This window comes from Rhinoraja longicauda, chromosome 2 (genome assembly GCF_053455715.1).
Source record: "Rhinoraja longicauda isolate Sanriku21f chromosome 2, sRhiLon1.1, whole genome shotgun sequence".
NCBI classification, from domain to species: domain Eukaryota; kingdom Metazoa; phylum Chordata; class Chondrichthyes; order Rajiformes; family Arhynchobatidae; genus Rhinoraja; species Rhinoraja longicauda.
Genome location: NC_135954.1, coordinates 41761169 through 41784494, shown reverse-complemented (window position 1 = coordinate 41784494; position 23326 = coordinate 41761169). Strand labels below are relative to the sequence as shown.

Genomic DNA, 23326 nt, shown 5'->3' with positions numbered 1-23326 from the left:
AATAGCGGGGGGAGGGGTTAACAAATTGAGAGTATAAAGATGGAGTTAAAGGGGAAGTGAGTACAGGAAAAGTTGCAAAAGACTCCCGAATTAATGGGAAGGAAAGTTCCAGAAGGGATAAGAGAGTAAGGCCAGGGCCAATAGAGACCGTTGTAAGAGGGGAGGTGAATACCGAAGTTAAAGTGTTGTATATGAATGAGCGAAGAATAAAAAATAAAGTGGATGAGCTTGAGGCTCAGTTAGATATTGGCAAGTATGATGTTGTGGGAATTACAGCGAAATGGCTGCAAGAGGACCAGGGCTGGGAACTGAATATTCAGGGGTATACGTCCTATCGAAAAGACAGACAGGTGGGCAGAGTGGGTGGGGTAGCTCTGTTGGTAAGGAATGAAGGGGTGACATAGAATCAGGAGATGTAGTCAGTATGGATAGAACTGAGGAATTGTAAGGGTAAAAAGACACTAATGGGAGTTATCTACAGGCCCCCAAACAGTAGCCTGGATATAGGGTACAAGTTGAATCCAGAGTTAAAATTGGCATGTCGCAAAGGTAACGCTACGGTGGTTATGGGAGATTTCAACATGCAGGTAGACTGGGAAAACCAGGTTGGTACTGGACCCCATGAAAGGAGTTTGTGGAGTGCCTCCGAGATGGATTCTTAGAACAGCTTGTACTGGAGCCTACCAGGGAGAAGGCAATCCTGGATTTAGTGCTGTGTAATGAACCGGCTTTGATAAGGGAACTCGAGGTAAAAGAGCCATTAGGGGCCAGTGATCATAATATGATAAGTTTTAATCTACAATTTGAGAGAGAAGGAAAAATCGGAAGTGTCAGCAATACAGTTGAACAAAGGGGGCATGAGGGAGGAGCTGGCCAGAGTTGACTGGAAAGAGACCCTAGCAGGGAAGACGGTGGAACAACAATGGCAGGTATTTCTGGGAATAATACAGAAGTTGCAGGATCAGTTCATTCCAAAGAGGAAGAAAGATTCTATGCGGAGTAAGAGGCGACTGTGGCTGACATGGGAAGCCAAGGACAGTATAAAAATAAAAGAGAAGTATAACATAGCAAAGATGAGCAGGAAGCCAGAGGATTGGGAAACTTTTAAAGAACAACAGAAGATAACTAAAAAGCAATACGGGGAGAAAAGATGAGGTAAGCTAGCCAATAATATAAAGGAGGATAGTAAAAGTTATGTGAAGAGGAAAAAAAATAGTTAAGACAAATGTGGGTCTCATGAAAACAGAAGCAGGTTAATTTATTATGGGGAACAAGGAAATGGCAAACGAGTTGAACACGTACTTTGGATCTGTCTTCACTAAGGAAGACACAAATAATCTCCCAGATGCACTAGTGGCCAGAGGACCCAGGGTGACGGAGGAACTGAAGGAAATTCACATTAGGCAGGAAATGGTGTTGGGTAGACATGGGAAGCCAAGGACAGAAGGCGATAAATCTCCAGGGCCTGATGGTCTGCATCCCAGGGTACTTAAGGAAGTAGCTCTATAAATCGTGGACGCATTGGTGATCATTTCCCAATGTTTCCAATGATAGCAGTAACAGGATCGGTCCGAGTCAGCATGGATTTACGAAGGGGAAATCATGCTTGACTAATTTTCTGGAATTTTTTGAGGATGTAACTAGGAAAATGGACAAGGGAGAGCCAGTGGATGTAGTGTACCTGGACTTTCAAAAAGCCTTTGATAAAATCCCACATAGGAGATTAGTGCGAAAAATTAGAGCACATGGTAATGGGGGTATGGTTATGACATGGATAGAAATTTGGTTGGCAGACAGGAAACAAAGAGTAGGGATTAACGGGTCCCTTTCAGAATGGCAGGCAGTGACTAGTGGGGTACTGCAAGGCTCGGTGCTGGGACCGCAGCTATTTACAATATACATTAATGACTTAGATGAAGGGATTAAAAGTAAAAGTAGCAAATTTGCAGATGACCGACAGTTCATCTGGTCCTTCCTCAGTCCAATGATATTTTACAAAAAAAAAGGAACATCCCTGATTTGCTAGTTTTTTTGTCATTCAGGGATGTGTGTGGAATGCCGTTTTAAAAAATACAAAATTGTACAACAAAAACATTTGAGAATTAAAAAAAAATTATATTACTGTTATTTGGGCCTGATGGCCACGCCGGAGACCTGGGTTCGATCCTGCCTACGGGTGCTGCTTGTATGGAGTTTGTACGTTCTCCCAGTGACCTGGGTGGTTTTTCTCCGAGAACTTCGGTTTCCTCCCACATTCCAAAGACGTACAGGTTTGTAGGTCAATTGGCTTGGGTTTGTATACTTGGTATAATTGTAAATTGTCCCTCGTGTCTAGAATAGTGTTAATGTGCGGGGATCGCTGGTCGGTGCGGACTCGGTGGGCCGAAGGGCCTGTTTCCGCGCTGTATCTCTAAACGAAATCAGAATTGTACAAAAGAAATGGGCACTTCATCCCAACGCATAATGCCGACAGTGATGCCTATGTATGCTAATCCTATCTGTCTGCATTCGGCTCACATTCTTCTCCACCTTTTCTGTCCAAGTACCTGTTCAAATGCATTTGAAATTATATATTCACATATTCTGTCTTAAATTTTATTTTGTAAAGTGGTCAGTATAATTACACAATAAATTGTTCTGCCGCATTAACAAAGATATTAGTGCCTTTACTTCTTTATGGACAACGAATTATACATTTCTGCATTACAATTTTATCTGCAATTCCAAATAATTTTGTTGAACAGTGGGTAGTTAGATTAAATAAACTTTTAATGATAATTATAGGTAATGGAAATGTGCCCTACAGAATTCACAAATCCAAATCAAAAAATTTGAGATGAGGTATAAAATAAGCTCTTATAGATTTTAAATGGGTAAAAAAAACGCAAAAAAGTTTTGCCAACTTATGTTTAATTACTGTTTGAATATACCCAGAAATTGTCAGAAGGCAGGAGGTAAATGCCAGCTATTAATCACTGTAGTTGAAGAATAGACTGAAAATGCTTGTACTGGTCAGCAGCCACCACTGGCCCCTCAAACTGAGGTCTTGTTGGATTGCTCTTAATTAACTGCAGTGGGTCACATTGTCATTGGCTTAATATGTACAAATATTCCAGTTCACGCTGCAATATTTGTACACGTCATAAACTTGATCCACGTTTAGGTTTAATTGTTTAGTCCCCCAAATCAATCAAATCTCTAATAAGCTTAGTTTAAAAAAAAATCCTAACCCTTATCCAAAGACACTAGTCATTTCAAAGTAAGCATAGCACTCTTGCTCAATTTTATCGTCATCCTACCAGCTGGGAAATTATTCTGAGGAAAAGGTACTGCTTCTAAACGTAATTATTGACATTGAATTATACAGAGTGCATTATTATTATTATTGAGAAAAAACATCCTTCAGGAACACATCTTCACTTATATAGAAGGGTCTCGACCCGAAACTTCACCCATCCCTTCTCTCCATAGATGCTGCCTGACCTGCTGAGTTACTCCAGCATTTTGTGTCTACCTTCACTTATATAATATGGGTTTCAATGAAAAATGGTTTCATGTTATGGGGGAAGAAAATGCGATATGCGCAATTTTCTAGGAACATCTTCCGCAACATGGAGTCAAAGCCACTTTCACATATTTGAATAACGGAGTAATTCACAAATTATTTATCAGTGCTGTGTGTGTTAATGGCTAAAAGATTCTATGAACTTTGCATCTATTTAAATACTAATAGCTAAAATTGCAAAGAAATCTAGCAAAACAAAATTTAAATTAACAATATTTTAAAACGGGTATCAAAGTATCTTTTAGTGTACAGCATATTTCTTACTCCACAAAATCCATACAACTTATTTTGCCTCTACCTGGACGATAAATGTGAAATTGTTAAGAGCTGATCACTGAGTTAGTAATTAAAGAAAAACATTAAGAGTGTAGAAAACGAGACAAATGATATACCAGTTGCTTGAAATAAAATTCAATTCCAAATGAAACAAACTATGAGGCTCTTAAATTTGAGATATCTGAAATTAAGGAATTGTACGAAGAATGATGAGCTCAAGGTTTACTTCAGGTTTTAGCCATTGAGAGATGTTTACTAATAGAAACATTCAAATAACAATTCAAGGCTGATTCACTTATTTTCGCAGTTAGTGCTCACTGGCTATTGACCAACCTTGAAATGTTAATTGAAATGAAATATCGATATGAAATGGTCTAAATACTATAAATCAATGAGAACTTTTAATCAGGCACTCATTTTCTTCTATGTACTTTTGATTAATCACCTTCAAAACCTAGCTCTTTACCTAGGGGCTATAGCTCATGCCAGTATAATTCCATTATTTCAGTTTTCAAATACTTCCTTTGTTCATAGTCATCAACTTCCCATTCTCTTCATTATCCAGGGCCACCAAATCAAACAGCCATGCTGGGGATAGAAAATGTGCCAAAAAGGAGTCTACTGCCAGGCTGAATGGCGAGTTCAGCATCACTACTAAAGGAAAAGTCATGAAGAATCACTTAGAAGCATGCAGCATGAAAACAGACCCATTGGGCCACCAAGTCTCTGCTGACCATCAATCACCCATTTACGGTAATCCAAAGACAGAGTGCTGAAGTATCGCAGCAGGTCAGGGAGCATCTCAGGAGAACATGGATGGGTCACATTCCAGGTTAGGACCCTTCTTCAGGCTGATTGAATGGAGGGGGAAGGGGGAAGAAGCTGGAAGATAGTAGGGGCAGGACAAAGCTTGGCAGGTAATAGGCCGACACAGGTCAGAAGGATGAGGTAGATTATTTGATAGGCAGATGTTGGATAAAGGCCAGTGATGAAAAGATGAAAGGTGTGTAACAAAAGAATTAAAGAGCTGCAAATTGTGAAGCTAGAGGAAGGAATGTAGGTGCAATCATGAAGGAATCATGTATTGTCTTCCCACTGACTAGATAGCACACAAGCACTGTTCACTGTATCTCAGTACACATGACAATAACCTAAACTGAAACTAAACTGGAAGGGGAGGAGAAGCGGCGAAATAGATGCGAGTTCAGATAGGGAATGGGGGTTATATGGGGGAAGGAGGAAAAGGGGAAGGTTTAAGTAGTTACCTAAAATTGGAGAATTCGATGTTCATACTATTAGGTTGCAAACTACACCAATCCAATTTCTTTTTTCCGAAGTTCTCCCCACATTGTCAAAAATTCCTCCCAGTCTCTACCACTCAGTAAAGGTACAGTGTTCGAGTTGGCAAAGTGGGCTGCTGGAGGCCCTGAAGCAGCTCAGGGTTCAAGTAAATCAGGCGCCGCTCCAAATGGCTGAGTGCGTGGAACGGATGCAGCCTGCAGCGGCAGAGCAGTAGTGGAGGACATCAACACATCATCCGGCCAGGGCCAACCCTGCAAATCCGATGGCAAGACAAAGGGCCTTAATGGCCAGCTGACACTTAATATTTTTTTTATTTCGGACTTCAAGGGTACAAGATTGTGCCTAACATGGCAAATATTGTCCACGGACTCAGTGTGGTCTAGTATCTTACACCCTTATATTTAGTATGAATGTGCCTAATGTATAGCAAGATTGTCACTGAACTGTATGCAAGAAAAATTCACTGTACCCAAGTACATGTGACAATAAAGTACCATTGAACCATTACATAAGGTGCAATTTAGAGGTCAATTAATCATTCAACCTGTATGTTTCGGATGTGGGAGGAAGCTAGAGCATCTGGAGGAAATCCAATCACAAAGAACATACCAACTTTACACAGAACACAGGTTCAGGATTGAACCCAGATCATGGAGCCGATTGGTAACAACTCTACTAGCTGTGCTACAATGCTGCCTTCCAAAAAGCTATGGTCCATTGGCAGATTTGGTTCTTAAATTGGGTTTTTTTCACTACCTATAACTTATGTTCTTAAAAATTCCAAAAATCCACAGGTCTAAAGTCTTCGAAGCATCGTTTGCAAGTTATGCAAGCCCGTTCTTTCAATAGGATGACTTAATACCCTCATTGCAAAACATGCAGAATCCAAATACCAATTTTTATCAGTTTGAGTCTTCAAAAGGGCATCAGTGGACTGGTCAGAAATTGTACTACTAGACAAAAAAGCTATATATATCACACTGAGGTGTCAGTTCTTGTCCATTTACTAATTTGAAGAAGTTTTGAACAAATCACTAGTATTACCATTATACGTGTGGTAACAACATTTCAGTCAGAGCACACTGGTTCACAATGAGGAGAGATTTAAGGTGGTCCTCAGGGACAATATTTTCACTCAGAGAGTAGTCCACACCTGGGACTAACTGCCAGAGGGAGCTATACAAGTCTAGTTTTGGTTTAGTCTAGTTTATTGTCATGTGTACCGAGGTGATTGACATTTAGTGCAAGATAAAGCCACTAGAGTCCAATCAAAGATAGTCTGAGGGTCTCCAATGAGGTAGATTCAGGACTGCTCTCTAGTTGTGGTAGGAAGGTTCAGTTGCCTGTTAACAGCTGGAAAGAAACTGTTGAATCAGGAGGTGTTCTATACCTTTTGACCAATGGGAGAGGTGAGAAGAGGGAGTGGCCAAGGTGCGACTCGTCCTTAATTATGTTGATGGCCTTGCTGAGGCAGCGTGAGGTATAAATTGAGTCGATGGAAGAGAGGCTGGTTTGTGTGATGGTCTAGGGTGCGCTCACAATTCTCTGCAATTTCTTGCGGTCTTGGATGGAGCGGTTCCGAAACCAAGACTTTTTGGACAGATATGGATTGGATGGTTTTGGACAGTTAAGGGCCAAATGCAGGAAATGGGACTAGCCCAGAATACCAGCTTGGTAGCAAGGACAAGTTGGGTGTAAGGGCAGATTTTCATTCTGCACAGCTCTATGATTAAATCCTTTCATTTTGGGCTCTATTATATAAATCTGTAAAATCATGAAGGAATTCAGTAGGATAAACAGGAATTAATCACTTCTTCCCTCCCCATTTGCCGATGCTTGAAATTCAATCGTCACTTTTAACATCAAGAAATTCAGGGAATATTTTATATAAAAGCAGATGGTTAGAATATTAATTCCAATAATATTGAGTAGATCAAGTAAATAGCAAACATACGTTTATGAGGCAGTATGGCAAATACAAAAAACGAAAATGAAAAAGCTATTCTGCAACAATTAGATGAAGTTTGAAGAGATTCTCATGGAGCAAAAGCACGTTTTGGAGCAAATGACCTGCTTCTTTTCCATAATTTCAATGCAGTTCCAAATAAAAATTATATCTAGTTTCATAAACATTTACGCATTTGAAGATTCACCACCGAGATTAAAAACAGTTTATCTATACAACACATTTTAAATATAACATGCCTTTACATAATCATCTGAGGCTTGACGTTGAGATCTGTGCCTATTCATTGGCATATATGTCCATGACTGCGTTTGCACCCCACGATCAACATAGTTCTGAAAAATAAATGTTTAAAGCAAAGCATTTATTTTTGGGTGGAGTGTAAAGACAAAAGTCCACTTTCTGGAAGTAAAATACTTTCAAATAATGAATTCATTAAGGAGCGTTTGATCCTCAATGGGACAGAGGCCACTGTTTTATATTTAATAATCTGTATTGAACATGCTCTTCACAGGGAAAGAAACAGGTCATTTAGTCTGATTTGTGCCATTAGGTATACTCCACTTGCACATTTTCCTCCTCTTCATCTAACTAATCAAAATGATCTACTGAGAATAAACTCCAGATGCTGGAAATCTAAAACACAAAACAAAAAATGCTGGAAGATCTCAGCAAACAGTTCTCTTTACAAATATATATTCCAATACTACTTCAAGGTACCTTCAATTTGCACCTACCACTCTTGACATTCAATATCAGGAAAGCGTGACAAGATGCAGAAACATGCCATGTCATCTTTTGAGTTTGCTTCACAGATAGCAATAGCAATTTTCCTGCCTATATTCCTAGGATTTCCTTCATATTCAAAATCTATCAATCTCTGTGCTAAATGAATTCAGTGGGTGTCTCTGGAATTTGCTCCTGTTGTCCATTTTGGAACAAAGCTGCAAGTGATAGAGCCATAGATAAGATCTAAGATGGCGCGGCCAAGTCCAGTCGCCGTCGTGGCAGGTCCGCGGAGAATGTGTGTTTTTTTTAAAACTTGTATGTTCATTTTAAATTTATTTTTAAGTACTAACACACTAGCACTAATAACGTATAACCGGAAAACTCTCGTGAAACTAAACCTTAGCGTAAACGTAGACTTATTAGACACTGTACTCACCGATCCGGCGTGGCCGTCAAAGATCAAGAGAGCGCGCCGCGGCAACAACAATGGGAGCAAGGCTTCGAGAAAAAGTCAGAGAAAACTTCGAGGAAAGCGGGGGGAATTCAGAATAGGCTGAGAGCCCAAGCCTTCCGTCCACCTCTGCCCAGCATCCTTCTGGCAAACATCCAGTCCCTGGAGAACAAGCTGGATGACCTCAGGGCGAGGATCAGATTCCAGCGGGACATAAGAGACTGCAACATCTTTTGTCTGACCGAGACATGGTTGACCCCGCTGGTGCCGGATCAGGTGATCTGCCCAACCGAGTCCTTCACTGTTTTCCGTGCGGACAGAACGGAGGAATCCGGGAAATCCAAGGGTGGAGGAGTTTGCTTCATGACCAACAATAACTGGTGCAACCCTAGGAATATTAAGACGCTTTCTCGTTCCTGCTCGCCGGACCTGGAGCATCTGACTATCTCATGCCGTCCATTTTACCTTCCCCGGGAGTTCAGCTCGGTGATCATCACAGCTGTCTATATTCCACCGCATGCGGACACCGACATGGCACTGTCGGCCCTGCACGATGTGTTGTGTCGACACCAAAACTAGAACCCTGATGTGGCTGTGGTGGTGCCTGGAGATTTTAATAGGGCAAATCTCAAAAAGGTCATGTCTAACTTCTGCCAACACATCACGTGTGTCACCAGGGGGGGAAAGAACTTTGGACCACTGCTACACGCCGTTCAGGAAAGGCTATAAGGCCGTTCCTCTCCCTCCTTTTGGAAAATTTGACCACGCTGCCATTTTCCTACTGCCAGAGTATAAACAACGGATAGTACGGGAAACGGCGGTGACGAGGGACATAAAGCGGTGGTCTGACCATTCAGAGGCCATGCTGCAAGATGCACTGAGCGATGTTGACTTGAATATGTTCCAAGCAAGTTCCAGAGACGTCAATGAGTTTGCGGAAGCGGTTACGGACTTCATTGCAACAATAGCCGATAACATCGTCCCCACTGTAAGGGTTAGTATCTTTCCTAATCAAAAACCCTGGGTGGACAGGTCTATTTGCGTTGCCTTGAATGCTCGCACCACTGCTTACAACTCCGGCCTGGCATCAGGCAATATGGACAACTACAAGGTAGAGTCCGACCGACTGCGAAGGGTGGTGAAGGACGCAAAAAGGAGGTACAGGGACAGGATGGAGTCGCAGATGGAGCAGCAGGACACCAGGCGTCTTTGGCAGGGGCTACGAACTATAACTAACTACCGGTGCAGCCCCCCCCCCCCCCCCCCTCAACCAGAAGTGCTGGCACCTCCCTAGCTGATGACTTGAACTCCTTCTACGCACGATTCGAGAAGGGCAACATTACCCCTAGCTCGCCGTCTAAAAACAACACGGCCAGATTGCTAAGACAGACAAATTTGTTTATCATTGGCAGTTGCTTCTCATCACCTACTCCAAACCCAATCTGATACTTCTGGTTTGCCAACCACCTCGTCATGAATGTTGAAGTTCAAATCTCAGTAAACACTGTGCCTTGTTACTCAATGCTTCCAATTGGTACACAATATGAGATTATACAGATTCAGCTGAAGGTGGACCAGACATGATAAACAATGTGGAGAAAACTTCTGGCTAACTGAGCTGCTGCTTGATTACATGGAGTCCACATTCTCCAAAGCACTCTTTCAGTTGCATACCAGTGCTCTGCTATTTCTGGTAAGTCTGTCTTGCCATATGTACTCAGGAGTTGTGATGGTATCTGGGATATTAACTAATGATTGGTTTATTAAGCCATTCAAAATGTTCAAGATGATTTTTTGTAGACGGTGCATCTTCTGGCATTTGTTAAAAGTATGAAGGAGAGGACAGCAAGAATTTAGAGAATTCGAGAGAAAGTCATTCTTCCTTATATGGAATAATCATTAGATAAACAGAACTCTGCTTCAATGCTCTCTGACAGAAGCCTTATCATTTGGAGGCATGCAAATAAACAAATGAATAGCACTTAAGTGGCCATAAAAGTAACCAACCAAAAAACAAACAGTAAATCTGTCAAAACTGCTAGTTAATACAAGGTTGTTTGACCAGAAATGTTAACTCTCCATTTCTCTTTCCACAGATACAGTGTTACTTGCTGAATGTTAAGTATATTGTTTTCATTTGATATCCAGCATCTGCAGTCTTTTGATATTCAAGCTAACAGCAGAATTTGCAGAACATCCTGAGCTGGTCAGGGAAAGCATTAAATCCAGTCTACCAAGCAGCCTGACCCACTGCAGTTCGCCTACCACCACAAAAGGTCTATGTGTGATACCATCTCCCTGGCACAACACTCATCCCTGGAACACCAGGATAAGAGAGATACCCGATAGTCTTCTATTCATAGATTAGACCTTTCCTTTTAATACCATTATCCCATCCAAGCTCATCACCAAACTTGTGGGACTTGGAGTCATCACTCATCTCTGCAACTGGCTCCTCGACTTCCTGACCAATAGACCACAATTAGTGAAGGCAGGGGACAAATCATCCTCCACAATAATTCTCAAGACTGGTGCTCCACACTTTCAGCCCCCTTCTTTACTCCTTATGATTGCGAAGCCAGGTACAAATCCAACTGAATTTGCAAATTCACAGACGACACCACCTTAGTGGGCCGTATATCAAATAATGGCGAGAAGAGTACAGGAAAGAAATAGAGAACCTCGTGACCTGGTGTCAAGACAACAACCTCTCTCTCTCAATGTCAGGAAGAGAAAGGAGATATGATCGACTTCAGAAGCGAAGTGGTACATATAGTGCTACCCATAGTGGTATACATTGACTGGTTAAAAGAGATGGTTAAAAGCTTCAAGTTCGCTGCAGTAAATATCACCAGCAACTTTTCCTGGACTACCGATATTAAAGCAATGGGCAAGGAAGCACACCAACTTCTCTATTTCCTTAGAAGACTTTGGAAGTTCGGCATGTCCCCAACAACTTTTATCAACCTCTACAGATGCACAGTAGAAAGTATTTTATCAGGATGCATCACAGCATGGTTTGGGAACATAATATAGAGAGACCTGATAAGGGAATCTCCACTGACCAAGTTGGATACCTGAGATAATCCCATTTGACCTAGTTGGGCCCATATCCCTCCAAGCCTCTGATCAATGCACCTGTCTAATTATCTTGTAATAGGTCCAGTCTCTATCACTTCCTCTGGCATCTCATTCCATAAACCCACCACCCTCTGTGGAAAAAGTTTGCCCATCAGATCCCTTTTCTAACTTTCCCCTCTCACCTTAAGCCTATGCCTCAAGTTTTAGATTCCTGTAAGCTGAAAAATACATTTCACTTTACTAACTGATAGGTAAGCAGTTATTAAATTATATATGCTACAAAATTCTCCTTGAATATGGGAAATATTAGCTGTTCTCACATGATCCCCATGGCACCAATATTACCAAGTCTCTATTCATAAAAAACCCCAACTCAAGTTATTCAAGGAGCTGCGATAGCCAGAAGCTATTTTGCCTTAAACCTGCCTAGAGTCATCACCAGTGGCTTATTTCATGACTCTCCCATTTCACCCTTCAATCAATATGGCTCAAGAAAGACTTGCAATGGAATACACTATTGGATGGGCACAGCCTTCATACTGGAACAGTTTCACAATGCCCTAGATGGTGCAGTTTGCTTGATTGTTGACCGTTACTAGAAAACACTTTCTGTAGTTGCCATGTAGAAATCCACAGGATTCCCTGCAGCAATTCACCACCTACCCCACCCATACCCTCCCCACCACCACAGAATCACACATTAGACAACTTTGCCTTTAAAAAAACGCAATTGAGGTATTAGAACTATTACATATGCTAGTTCACTATCCAGGCTTGGTCATATGCAGTTTTAGTTTCATTGTTGCTCTATATTGGAGCTTCCTTTCTGTCATCAATATGGAAGTATTATCATCACAAATACCATACAGGATCAAGACTCATTATCACCTCCTTTGGATAACTAGGATGAGTAAAACATGGCCTCTTTAGTTCCATCCTCATCCTGAAAACAAAATGGAAAGGAGGATGAACCATAGCAATTTGCCAATCTTAATTTGACAGTGTCTCCTTTTCCCTCTAAAAAAAATAGAACAATATTCACAGCATAATCACTTTGGCAGCTGATACAATCTTGGTTTGTCTTTACATTAATGTTTATTTATAATCAAAGGTATCCATATTTTTTAGGTTCCCTTTCAATTACTTTCTCCATTGTCCAAGACTGCGTTGTTCAACACACAACCAATTCAACCTCAAATGATCAGGGATAGACAATCACTTTTACCAGTGTTAACCTTCAAAAAGTTCAAGAAATAATTTAAAACAGAAATTAACTTCCTCGGGGTTATGTCCAAACAGCTGCATTGATGAAGTAAGAGGTGGTTGTGTGTGGAAAGAGGGGCAATGAGGGAAAGGAATCAAAATAAAATTTCTCATGTATCAAGCATTCTAGGAGGCCTTTTACATTAAAACTACCTGATACACTTAAAATTTAAATCAAATTTACACTGCAAAAAATAGAATTGTGAAAGACTGCATCAATATTTGACATTCAAAAAGTATCAAACAGTGATAGACAAACAAACCAAGGTAGTATATAAAATATTCCCCTTCTCCCAGTATATTACTGCATGCTTCATGTCAACTTTCCCCTAGAAGTTTTGTATTTTTACAAAAGGATCGACATTGCAGTTTCATAAAAGCAGATCTTTAAAGATTAGTTAATTACCTTTTCCACAGTATCTAGAGATGAAGTTGAAGATGGCTGTGCATCACATTCCCTCTGCACAAACACAGTTCCTGGATTAATCATTTCAGGACAAGGAAAATTTACATATGCCCCCGTGGTAGGCTAATAATGGGAGAAATGGGGAGGGGAAGGGGGTGGAGAGTCACAATTTTTTTTAGTTCCTTACATTTAAGCTTATTGAGAAAATCTATGTAAATATGTAGAAACCTTAATTCTGTTGTTTGAAAAGTAATTTGAGAGTTAATTTGAGTTCATACTCAAATGTTACATTAATGGTGCAGTCATGGAGTCATATAGCACAAAAACAGGCCTTATGGCAAGCTAGTCCCATTTGTCAGTCGTTGGCTCACATCCCTCTAAACCTTCCCTATCCAGGTACCTTTCCAAGTGTCCTATAAATGCTGTTATTGTACCTGCCTCAACTACTTCCTCTGGCAGCTCGTTCCACATACCCACTGCACTCTGAGTGAAACACCTCCCTCTGAACATCATTTTGCAAGCACAGAACTTAATTGATTGAAAGGAGGAACTGAGGCTAGAACCGTGACATAAGTATGCTACAAAATACAATAAAATTATTCTTTTTACATATTAAATATCAGAAACCCATAGACACAAAGCTAGAGTAACAGCGCTTCAGGCAGCATCTCTGGAGAAAAGGAATAGGTGACGTTTCAAGAACCTTCTTCAAACAGGATCAGTGGAAAGAGAAACGAGAAATATACAGGTAGATGGTGATATAGAGAGAAAAAACAAATGAATGAAAGATGTGCAAAAAAGTAATGATCAAGGAAAGGTGGAGCCCACAATGGTCCAGTGTTGGCTGTGGACTAGGTGATAATGAGTTATAGAGACAGTGAAACTCAATATAACTAGGGTGGGGGAGGGATGGAGAGGGGATGCAAGGGTTACTTGAAGTTAGAGAAAACAATATTCATACCGCTGGATTGCAAGCAGCTGCCCAAGCAAAATATGAGGTACTGTTTCTCCAATTTATGTTTGGCATCACTCTATGACAATGGAGGTGGCCCAGGTCAGAAGGCCAAGTATAGGAATGCAAATATTTTAGGTTACTTCTAGGATATTTCCCAGAAGTAAAAGAAAACGGTCTATTATTTGTTAGGTTGCAGTAATTTTGAATGCATGTTTATTTTCCCATAGTAAATAAGTGGAATGTTTAGGCTTCATAGAGAACCTTCATGAACCTTTCAAATATATTCAAGTAATTAGACTTTACAAATAAAACATTCAAAGCAATGGAAAAGCACAGTATTTTCTCTGCACATCAGTAACAGCCAGTTTCATTTAATTGATCACATCATAAATCAACTTGACCATGTCCTCCACAGGTTGCGAACACCCATCTTACACTCAGACTGTACATAACAAGTTATTTGGGAGACCAGTGGGATGGATTTGCAAGCTGCTGATGGATTGCAAGAATCTTCTGCCATGTGGGAACTTGTTTCATAACTCTAGTGCAAGATTGGGATCACAACACATGCTCCATCTTCATAACGTGCAAATGAAACAAACCAGTACCTAGTTCCACACAGAATATAGACATAACTGAACATGGTTAATAGTTCCCCAGCAACAATTCCATGGATAGGCGAGTGCAACTTGAACATTATAGCCATACAGAGCGGCACGATGGCGCAGTGGTAGATTTGCTGCCTTACAGTTCTTGCAACGCCAAATACCCGGGTTCGATCCTGAATACAGGTGCTGTCTGTACAGAGTTTGTACATACTCCCCATGATCATGTAGGTTTTCTCAGAGATCGGTTTCCTCTCACACTTCAAAGACATACAGGTTTGTAGGATTAACTTTATATAAGTGTAAATTGTCCCTAGTGTGTCCCTCGTGTGTGTGTAGGGTAGTGTTAATGTGCAGGGATCACTGGTCGGTGCGGACTCGGTGGGCCAAAGGGTTTGTTTTTGCTCTGTATCTTAACAAAACTAAAAATACAAAAGTACAAGCAGCTGGAATTGTGTATCTCTAGATGAGCAGAGGGAATAAAGGGTCATGCATAAGGAGATCAGGGCGGTAAAAACAGGCATGAGAATGCTCTGGCTGATATGATTTGGGTTAACCAAAAAGATTATCTTCCCTCTCCCATCAGGCAAGAGGTATAGAAATGTGAAAAAGCACACTTCCAAATTCAGGGACAGTTTCTTCTCAGCCGTTATCAGGCAACTGATATTGTCTTTCCGCTGACAGGTTAGCACATGACAAAAGCTTTTCACTGTAGTTCGGTACACGTAACAATAGATTAAACCAAACTAAGGTTGTTAGTTAACAGATATGATATACTTGGGATTACAGAGACATGGCTCCAAGGTGACCAAGGATGGGAGCTCAATACACAGGGGTACTCAATATTCAGGAAGGATAGACAGAAAGGAAGAGGAGGTTGGGTGGCTTTGCTGGTTAAAGAGGAGATTAATGCAATTGTAAGGAGAGACATTAGCTTGGGTGCTGTAGAATCTGTATTGGCAGAACTGCAAAATAACCAAGGGCAGAAAACACTTGTTGGCGTTGTGTACAGACCATCAAACAGAGGTAGTGAGGTTGAGGATAACATCAAGCAGGAAATTAGGGATGTGTGTAGCAAAGGTAAAGTGGTTATCATGGGTGACTTTAACATACATATAGATTGTGCTAACCAAATTGGTAACAAAGCAGAGGACGATTTTATGGAGTATACATGGGATGGTTTTCTAAGCCAATATGTAGAGGAACCAACTAGAGGGCAGGCCATCCTAGACTGGGTATTGTGTAATCAGGAAGGATTGGTTAGCGATCTTGTTGTGAAAATCCCCTTGGGCAACAGTAACCATAATATTGTAGAATTCTGCATTAAGATGGAGAGTGACATGGTTAATTAAGAGACAATGGTCCTGAACTTAAAGAAAGGTGACTTTGATGGTATGAGATGGGTAATGGCTAGGATAGACTGGCAAATGATACTTAAAGGGTTGACGGTGGATTAACAATGGCAAAGATTTTAAGATCGCATGGATGAATTACAACAATTGTTCATCCCTATCTGGCGAAAAAATAAAACAGTGAAGGCAGCTCAACCGTGGCTAATGAAGGAAAATTAGGGATAGTGTTAAATCCAAGGAACAGGCATATAAATTGGCCAAAGGAAGCAGCAAACCGGATCACTGGGAGAAATTTAGAATTCAACAGAGGACAAAGGGGTTAACTAAGACATGGAAAGTAGGGCATGAAAGAAAGCTTGCAGGGAATATAAAAACTGACTGTAAAAGCTTCTTTAGATATATGAAGAGGAAAAGATTAGTGAAGACAAATGTAGGGCCCTTAGTCAGAAACAGGTGAATTTATAATGGGAAACAAGGAAATGGCAGACCAGTTAAACAAGTACTTTGGTTCTGTCTTCACTAAGGAAGACACAAACAATCTCCCAGAAATACTAGGGGACCGAGGATCTAGCGTGAGGGAGGGACTGAAGGAAATTGACATTAGTCATGAAATGGTGTTGGGTAAACTGTTGAGACTGAAGGCAGATAAATCCCCAGGGCCTGATGGTCTGCACCCCAGAGTACTCAAGGAAGCGGCCCTAGAAATTGTGGAAGCATTGGTGATCATTTTCCAATGTTCTATAGACTCTGGATCAGTTCCCGTGGATTGGAGGGTAGCTAATGTAACCCCACTTTTTAAGAAAGGAGGGAGAGAGAAAACAGTAGACCAGTTAGCCTGACATCGGTAGTGGGGAAGATGCTTGAGTCGATTATTAAATATGTAATAGTCGCGCATTTGGAAGGCTGTGATAGGATCGATCAAAGTCAGCATGGATTTATGAAGGGGAAATCATACTTGACCAATCTTCTGGATGTTTTTGAGGATGTAACAAGTAGAATGAAGAAACAAGTAGAGCCAGTGGATGTGGTGTATCTGGACTTTCAAAAAGTCTTTGACAAGATCCCACACAAGAGATTAGTGTGCAAAATTAGAGCACATGGTATTGGGGGAGGGCATTGACATGGATAGAAAACTGGTTGGCAGGCAGGAAGCAAAGAGTAGGAATTAACGGGTCCTATTCAAAATGGCAGGCAGTGACTTTTTGGGGTGCTGCAAAGCTCAGTGCTGGGACTGCTGTTATTTACAATATATATTCTTAGCTCTTAGGGCTAACAGAATCAAGGGATATGGGGAAAAAGCAGGAACGGGGTACTGATTCTGGATGATCAGCCATAATCATATTGAATGGCGGTGCTGGCTCGAAGGTCCGAATGGCCTAACTCCTGAACCTACTTTTTATGTTTCTAAAACTAAACTATTAGAGGGAAGATACTGGCATGAATAGAAGGTTGCCTGTCCCGCTGAGTTACTCCAGCATTTTGTGTCTACCTTCGATTTAAACCAGCATCTGCAGTACTTTCCTACACGTTAATTTGCAGGTTGAATTGATAGCAAGGAAGGCAAATGCATTTATCTCAAGAATATAAAAATAGGAATGTAATGCTGAGGCTTTATAAACACTGGTCAGACTGCATTTGGAGGATTATGAGCAGTTTTGGGCACCATATCTGGGGAAGGATGTGCTGGCCATCTCAATGCAGCACATCCTTCCCCAGATATGGTGCCCAAAACTGCTCATAATCCTCCAAATGCAGTCCAAAGGAGTTTTACCACAACAATTGATGAGCGTTTGACAGTACTGTGCCTGTACTCGCTAGAGTTTAGAAATATAAGAGGATATTTCCACTGGTGGGAGTCTAGGAAAAGAGGGCATAGCCTCAAAATAAATGGAGGTACCTTTAGAAAGGAGATGAGGAGAAATTTCTTTACTCAGAGGGTGGAGAATCTGTGGAATTTGTTGACACAGATGGCTGTTGAGGTCGTCATTGGGTATTTTTAAGGCGGAGATTAACAGATTCTTGATTAGAAAGGGTGTCAAAGGTTGTGGGGAGAAGCCAGGAGAATGGGGTTAAGAGGGAAAGATAGATCAGCCATGATTGAATGGCAGAGTGGATTTGATGGGCCAACTGGCCTAATTCTGCTTCTATGACATGAACATGACCTGGGGTTGCACTAAATAAATTTTTGCAATAAACAAATAATAATTATGCTTGAGCCTCAGGTTTATTTTATATTTTATCGAGTTTATTTTCCATATTGCTTGACTTGAATACCATTGGATCTTGCAGAAATTGAATTGTTGAGTTTAACATCCTGGTTTAACTACACGTGGCCTTGGTCGGTCTATGTTTTTATTTAAAATATGTTGCTGATGCATTTCTGACAAATGAATAATTCTCAGAGCTCCCTCAAAATTGGGGAAGACAATTCCAATCTTAAACTAGGTACGTAAAAAAGAAAAATGTTGAACCTAAAAATCAAAAGTAGAATTTTATGTATTTAACATTTGTCTATTGACATCACCTGAGGTACCATCCATCTCCAATGACCTCCTGGTGACCACTGCGTTGCTGCCTGTAATGATTGCATAAAAGTCAAATGTCTCAAAATATCATAAGACAAACTTATTTTTCTATGTTTAACAGGTGTAACAAACAACAAATGTTAAACATTACACCAAGGCTTATTACATTGTTTTTCTGAAGCTTTACTTTTACCGTTTTCTTCCTTAAATCCTCCACTCAACTAAAGCACAAACTACTGTCTTCTAATAAATTCTCTACAAAATCCAATTAGTAATTTTTTACCAGAAACATTTCTAATTACTGCCACAATGTACTAAATATTTTACATTAGACAGGAATATAATACCCCATTATACAAATTATTACCTGATAATTATACACAGGATGTGGATAACCCACTTGGACTTGTGGTAACGCCACAGCAGGAGGACTGGGATACGAATAAGCCTGCAGAACAATAAAATCACAGATAACTTATTCTCCTTTCCACAAATAGGGAACATTTTAAACAGACTACGTGGTTCGCGATCACACTAAATCTAAAACATTTAAGATTATCAAAAAGTAATATACAAATAAAACAAGAAATCAGTTTTGTTTAGGAGCAAGGTTAATGATTAAATATTAAAGCACCCTGTTCAGTCAAAGCAAAGAAGGGAGACCCACTGGCCCAGTTGGAGAAACTCAGGTCAGACAGCATCTGTGAAGGTAAATGGACAGTTAACTTTTCCAGTCAAGACCTGTCCTCTGCGCTGCTGGGTCTTCTGGTTGCAATCTATTTCAATTCCCCTGCCCATTCCCATACTGATCTAACTGCCCTCTGACTCCATCTGCATCTGGATCCACCTATTGCTTGCCAGCTCTTGCCCCACCTCTCCATATAACCTTTTTGTACAGGTCCACCACCAATTTTCCAGCACCCTTGGTTCCAGAGCCTTGCCATATTATCTATTTTGCCAGATCAACAGAGGTCACGTAATAATGAAACAAAACATCTCTCACCCCACCCATATCTCTAAAGTACCATGGACAGCTTGACACTTAAATAAAACAAATATTAAATGCAAATTAAATTTACACCAAAACTTGCATTTCTTGCATGGGCAACCCTGGCTTCAGTTACCCTCAGAAGTCCTGATGTGGGTCGGATCTGCACCCGCCCGTGGAGTTGAGGCAGTTTTCCCAGCATGACTACCAGGCTAACCCAGGCGACTCAAGATGTGGCGAATCTGTCAAAAATATGGTGGGACGGGTGTGCCCAATCCTGCCATCCATCACAGGCCTCTGAGTGGAGTCCAACGGTACTGGACGGAGCCCTGGCTGCAGGGGACAAATTCACCCTGCAAATTGGCTACGGAAGTCCTGCTAAGGTCGAGATCGGCCATCTCACCTGTCCTGGGCATCACATTTGCGAAGAGACTCCAGGGGGGAATCCTCCCCATTGCGAGAGCATGGAGTTTTATCACCAAGAACGAAAATTTATAAAGTAGCAAGATATTTCTGTTTTAAACATCAAAATGTTCTCGCAATTTTGTCCGGATTAAAGGAGGTGCCAGACTACCAGTTGCTGGGGGAAAAAAAATGGATGGTGGATCTATACTGACTACCTAGTCTATATTCAAAGTCCAGACGAAAGGACTCAACCTAAAACTTCGACTGTCCGTTTCCCTCTGCAGATGTTGCTCCAATAATGTGCTTTGTGTAGTTTCAGCAGGCTCGTGACTCTTTCTTTCCCCCCACCTCACCACATTCAAACAATGCCGCATTTCTATTTCAGGCTTTGCATGTCTCAATTCTCGCTGTAAATTCTATAGCCCAAAGATCTCCAGATCTCCTTGACACTGGCATCTGTTGGCACTACCTGCTATCTATGGATTATTAAACTGTCTAGAATGCTGCACACAATAACATTTGCAAATTGTCTGCGTATACTACAAAGCATCCATAGACATCCGATGTAAGCAATGGACCTGGCCTGGCTGCCAGCGGAGCGAGGAGAGACTAGCCACACACATTGGAAATATCCCAGGAAGTGCCACGGCCTGTCTACTGAGGGCCCGCCCGGAAGGCCCGACTCGCCAACGGAGACTGGGGAGTTGCGCGGTAGGCCCGACACCAATCCCGGCAGTGTACCCATGGCGCAGAGCAGAGCCCGCCCGGTAGGTCCAGCCCACCGCAGACCAGGGACTCACCGGCCATGGACGAAAGACCCATGCCTGGAACCCACCCCAAAGGCCCGGCTCACCCGCCACGATCGATGATCCATGGGAACCCACCTGGAGGACCTGTAAGCAGACCAGCTGCGGGAGGGATTACAGTGCGTCATCAGGGAAATGGGCCACTGGTGAGGCCGACCCTGCAACACCGCCAGTACAACAGACCTTCATGGTCAGATTAAGATCCCTGCACTTACAACAGGGACTTGAAAATGCCACCAAACTGGTGACTCTATATACTGTCTCAGTGTACAACTGCTATACACGTACTGTATCTGGGATGCTCATTTAAAATGTATCTAAGTGCTCATGTATAGTGATACCTGTATTGAATTGTATACAAAAATGAATTTTGCTACTTTCGTACATGTGACTAAATAAATTGCATTTTCATATTTTTCACCTTTATCCTGGCATTTCTGCACTTCTCGTGGCAAATAATTGCTGCTGACCAGTACACGGGTATATGCAGTAGAAGACAATATTTCTACCCAAATACTAAGCAAGATTGATTGAATTAATTGAATTGATTGATTGAATTCATAGGGTGACAATGGATAGCACTGGTCCCTTATATTCTTAAAATGCAAAAGAAATATGATTATAAAATGTCAAACAAATATTGCTGAGACATTTGCCAGATTAAGACAATCCTTAATCCTTAAGACATCCTCCCAATCGTGAGAGCATGCAGGTTAATTGCCAAGAGCGAAAATATATAAGGTAGCAAGGTTTTTTTTAAAAATCAAAATATATAAGGTAGCAAGGTTTTTTTTTTTTAAATCAAAATGTTCACACAATACACCTCTTTAACTTGCCTGTACATATTGAAGAGCTGACCCAGGAAATCCAGGAGATGGAAAATAGGTGTCCGTGTTTTGACACACACATGGAGCTGGCGATGTAATAAGGGGAGCTGGTCTTGCCTGGACCAAATGAATTGGATCTTGGAAGAAAAACAGGTTTAGAAGTTATTTAAGTCACTAAAACAAAATGTAAAACTTAATGCAAGCAATACCAAAGCTACATGGCATTCAGGTAACAAATTCACCCTAGTGGAATTTTACAAATCACTAGTCAAAAAACGGAGAAATGCTATGAAATTCACTCTTATAGATTTTGTTGGGGGGGGGGGGGGAGGAGTGGGAATTAAACAATCACAACATGCAAAAGCAATAACAAATTTCATCTATTTTTGTTTTTTCACTTTACATTTTTTGACACGAGTGCAGATAATGAGACTTTTATAGTAGAGCAAGTTTGTTTTGCTGCCTAGCAGTTTTTATTCTATCTTATTTACTGTTATTTGTTGCAAGTTTATCATCAAACACTTACCTACATGTGCTTGCCTTCATTCAAAAAAATGGCTGGAAGGTGATGAGTGGAAATGCAAGAAAACTACATCCACCTGCTTTTCTTTTAATCTCTAATTTAAGGGCCTGTCCCACTTAGGCGATTTTGAAGGTGCCTGCCGGTGACTAGGTTGTTGCCGACAGTTCGCCGGGGTGTTGTGGGCATGATCGTGAGGAGTCTTCCAAAGATCGTAGTGGATCATGGTGCGTCGCCAAGAAATCAAACGGTTAGAAATCTCTCGGCGACAGCTGGCTTGTCGCCAGGCATCGTAGCTTATTGCGGTCACTGTCGCCTGCTGTCCCCAGATTTGATAGGTTCTCTTAAGATGCATTTAGATGCACATATTAAAATAAGTAAAGTGATTTCAAAGTACCATAAGATGCTTGTGTTTAACCAATTTAATTATCATCAGGATATTTGACAGGTAGATTGGAGGCGACAGTTTAACGTTCAGGTAAGCGTGGGAATTTTTTAGATGTTTTTGGACTCAGCCATTACATTTAAAGTGGGCTCCAAACCCAGATATTCAACCCAGAAACCAGATATGCATCTCCCTTACATTTTCAAAGAATGCCCACACACTTTTCACAAAAATCCACTGAACCACTTTTTAATTTTCTTTTTTTTAATACTGCTATTAGTAAACTGGAAGTAAATCCGGTTTATTCCTTGTTACAGTGAAGCTTGGTTTTTAAGTAACCCGTACAAGGTGTTATAGTTCAAAACTCTCAAGTACTTACTGACTTGTCAGTGATTTTAGCGAAAACCAGGACGCTGGAGAAGCATTGACAGCGTGGGAAAAGAAAAGTTCGGCGATCTGCTATGACTTTGACAGTCGCCTACAGTCGCCAAAAAGATCGCCTAAGTGTGACAGGCCCTTCAGTTTATAATCATAGCCTAGAAATGGACCATTCGGCACCCTGAGGAAACCAATCCAGTCACAGATCACAGATCACAGTTCCAGAGGCCAGGATCTTTGGTGCTGTGAGACAGTACTCATACCAGATGTGCCATTATGCTGCCCTGTGTCTCTGCTTATCACCTTCTAGCTTTACATTTTGTTTTTTGCTCCAGATTACAGCATCTGCAAACACACGACTCCTAATGCAGATGATCGTCACTTGAGGAATTTGCTTTGGAAACTGTCAAGGCAATCTCTTAAATGACTGCTGCCATGAAACAGCAGTGTCAACTACTGTTGAAAACACCTTGGAGGAGCACATCCTCATTTATAACTCAGGATTCAAATGGGAAATGAGGTGATGTATTTTGGAAAATCA

General features: G+C 41.1%; 1 protein-coding gene across 1 annotated transcript in view; it reads right to left on the bottom strand.

Moving 5' to 3' along the window:
• Positions 1-10642: 10642 nt before the first annotated feature.
• dazl (deleted in azoospermia-like) overlaps positions 10643-23326 on the bottom strand; it is a 31305-nt gene continuing 18621 nt past the window's right edge. Inside the window, exons 6-10 of the mRNA XM_078422310.1 lie at positions 21512-21639; positions 18844-18924; positions 18476-18526; positions 13040-13162; positions 10643-10753 (exon numbers count right to left, since the gene is read on the bottom strand). Coding sequence (XP_078278436.1) covers positions 10643-10753; positions 13040-13162; positions 18476-18526; positions 18844-18924; positions 21512-21639 — 494 coding nt within the window. The remainder of the gene's footprint in view (positions 10754-13039; positions 13163-18475; positions 18527-18843; positions 18925-21511; positions 21640-23326) is intronic.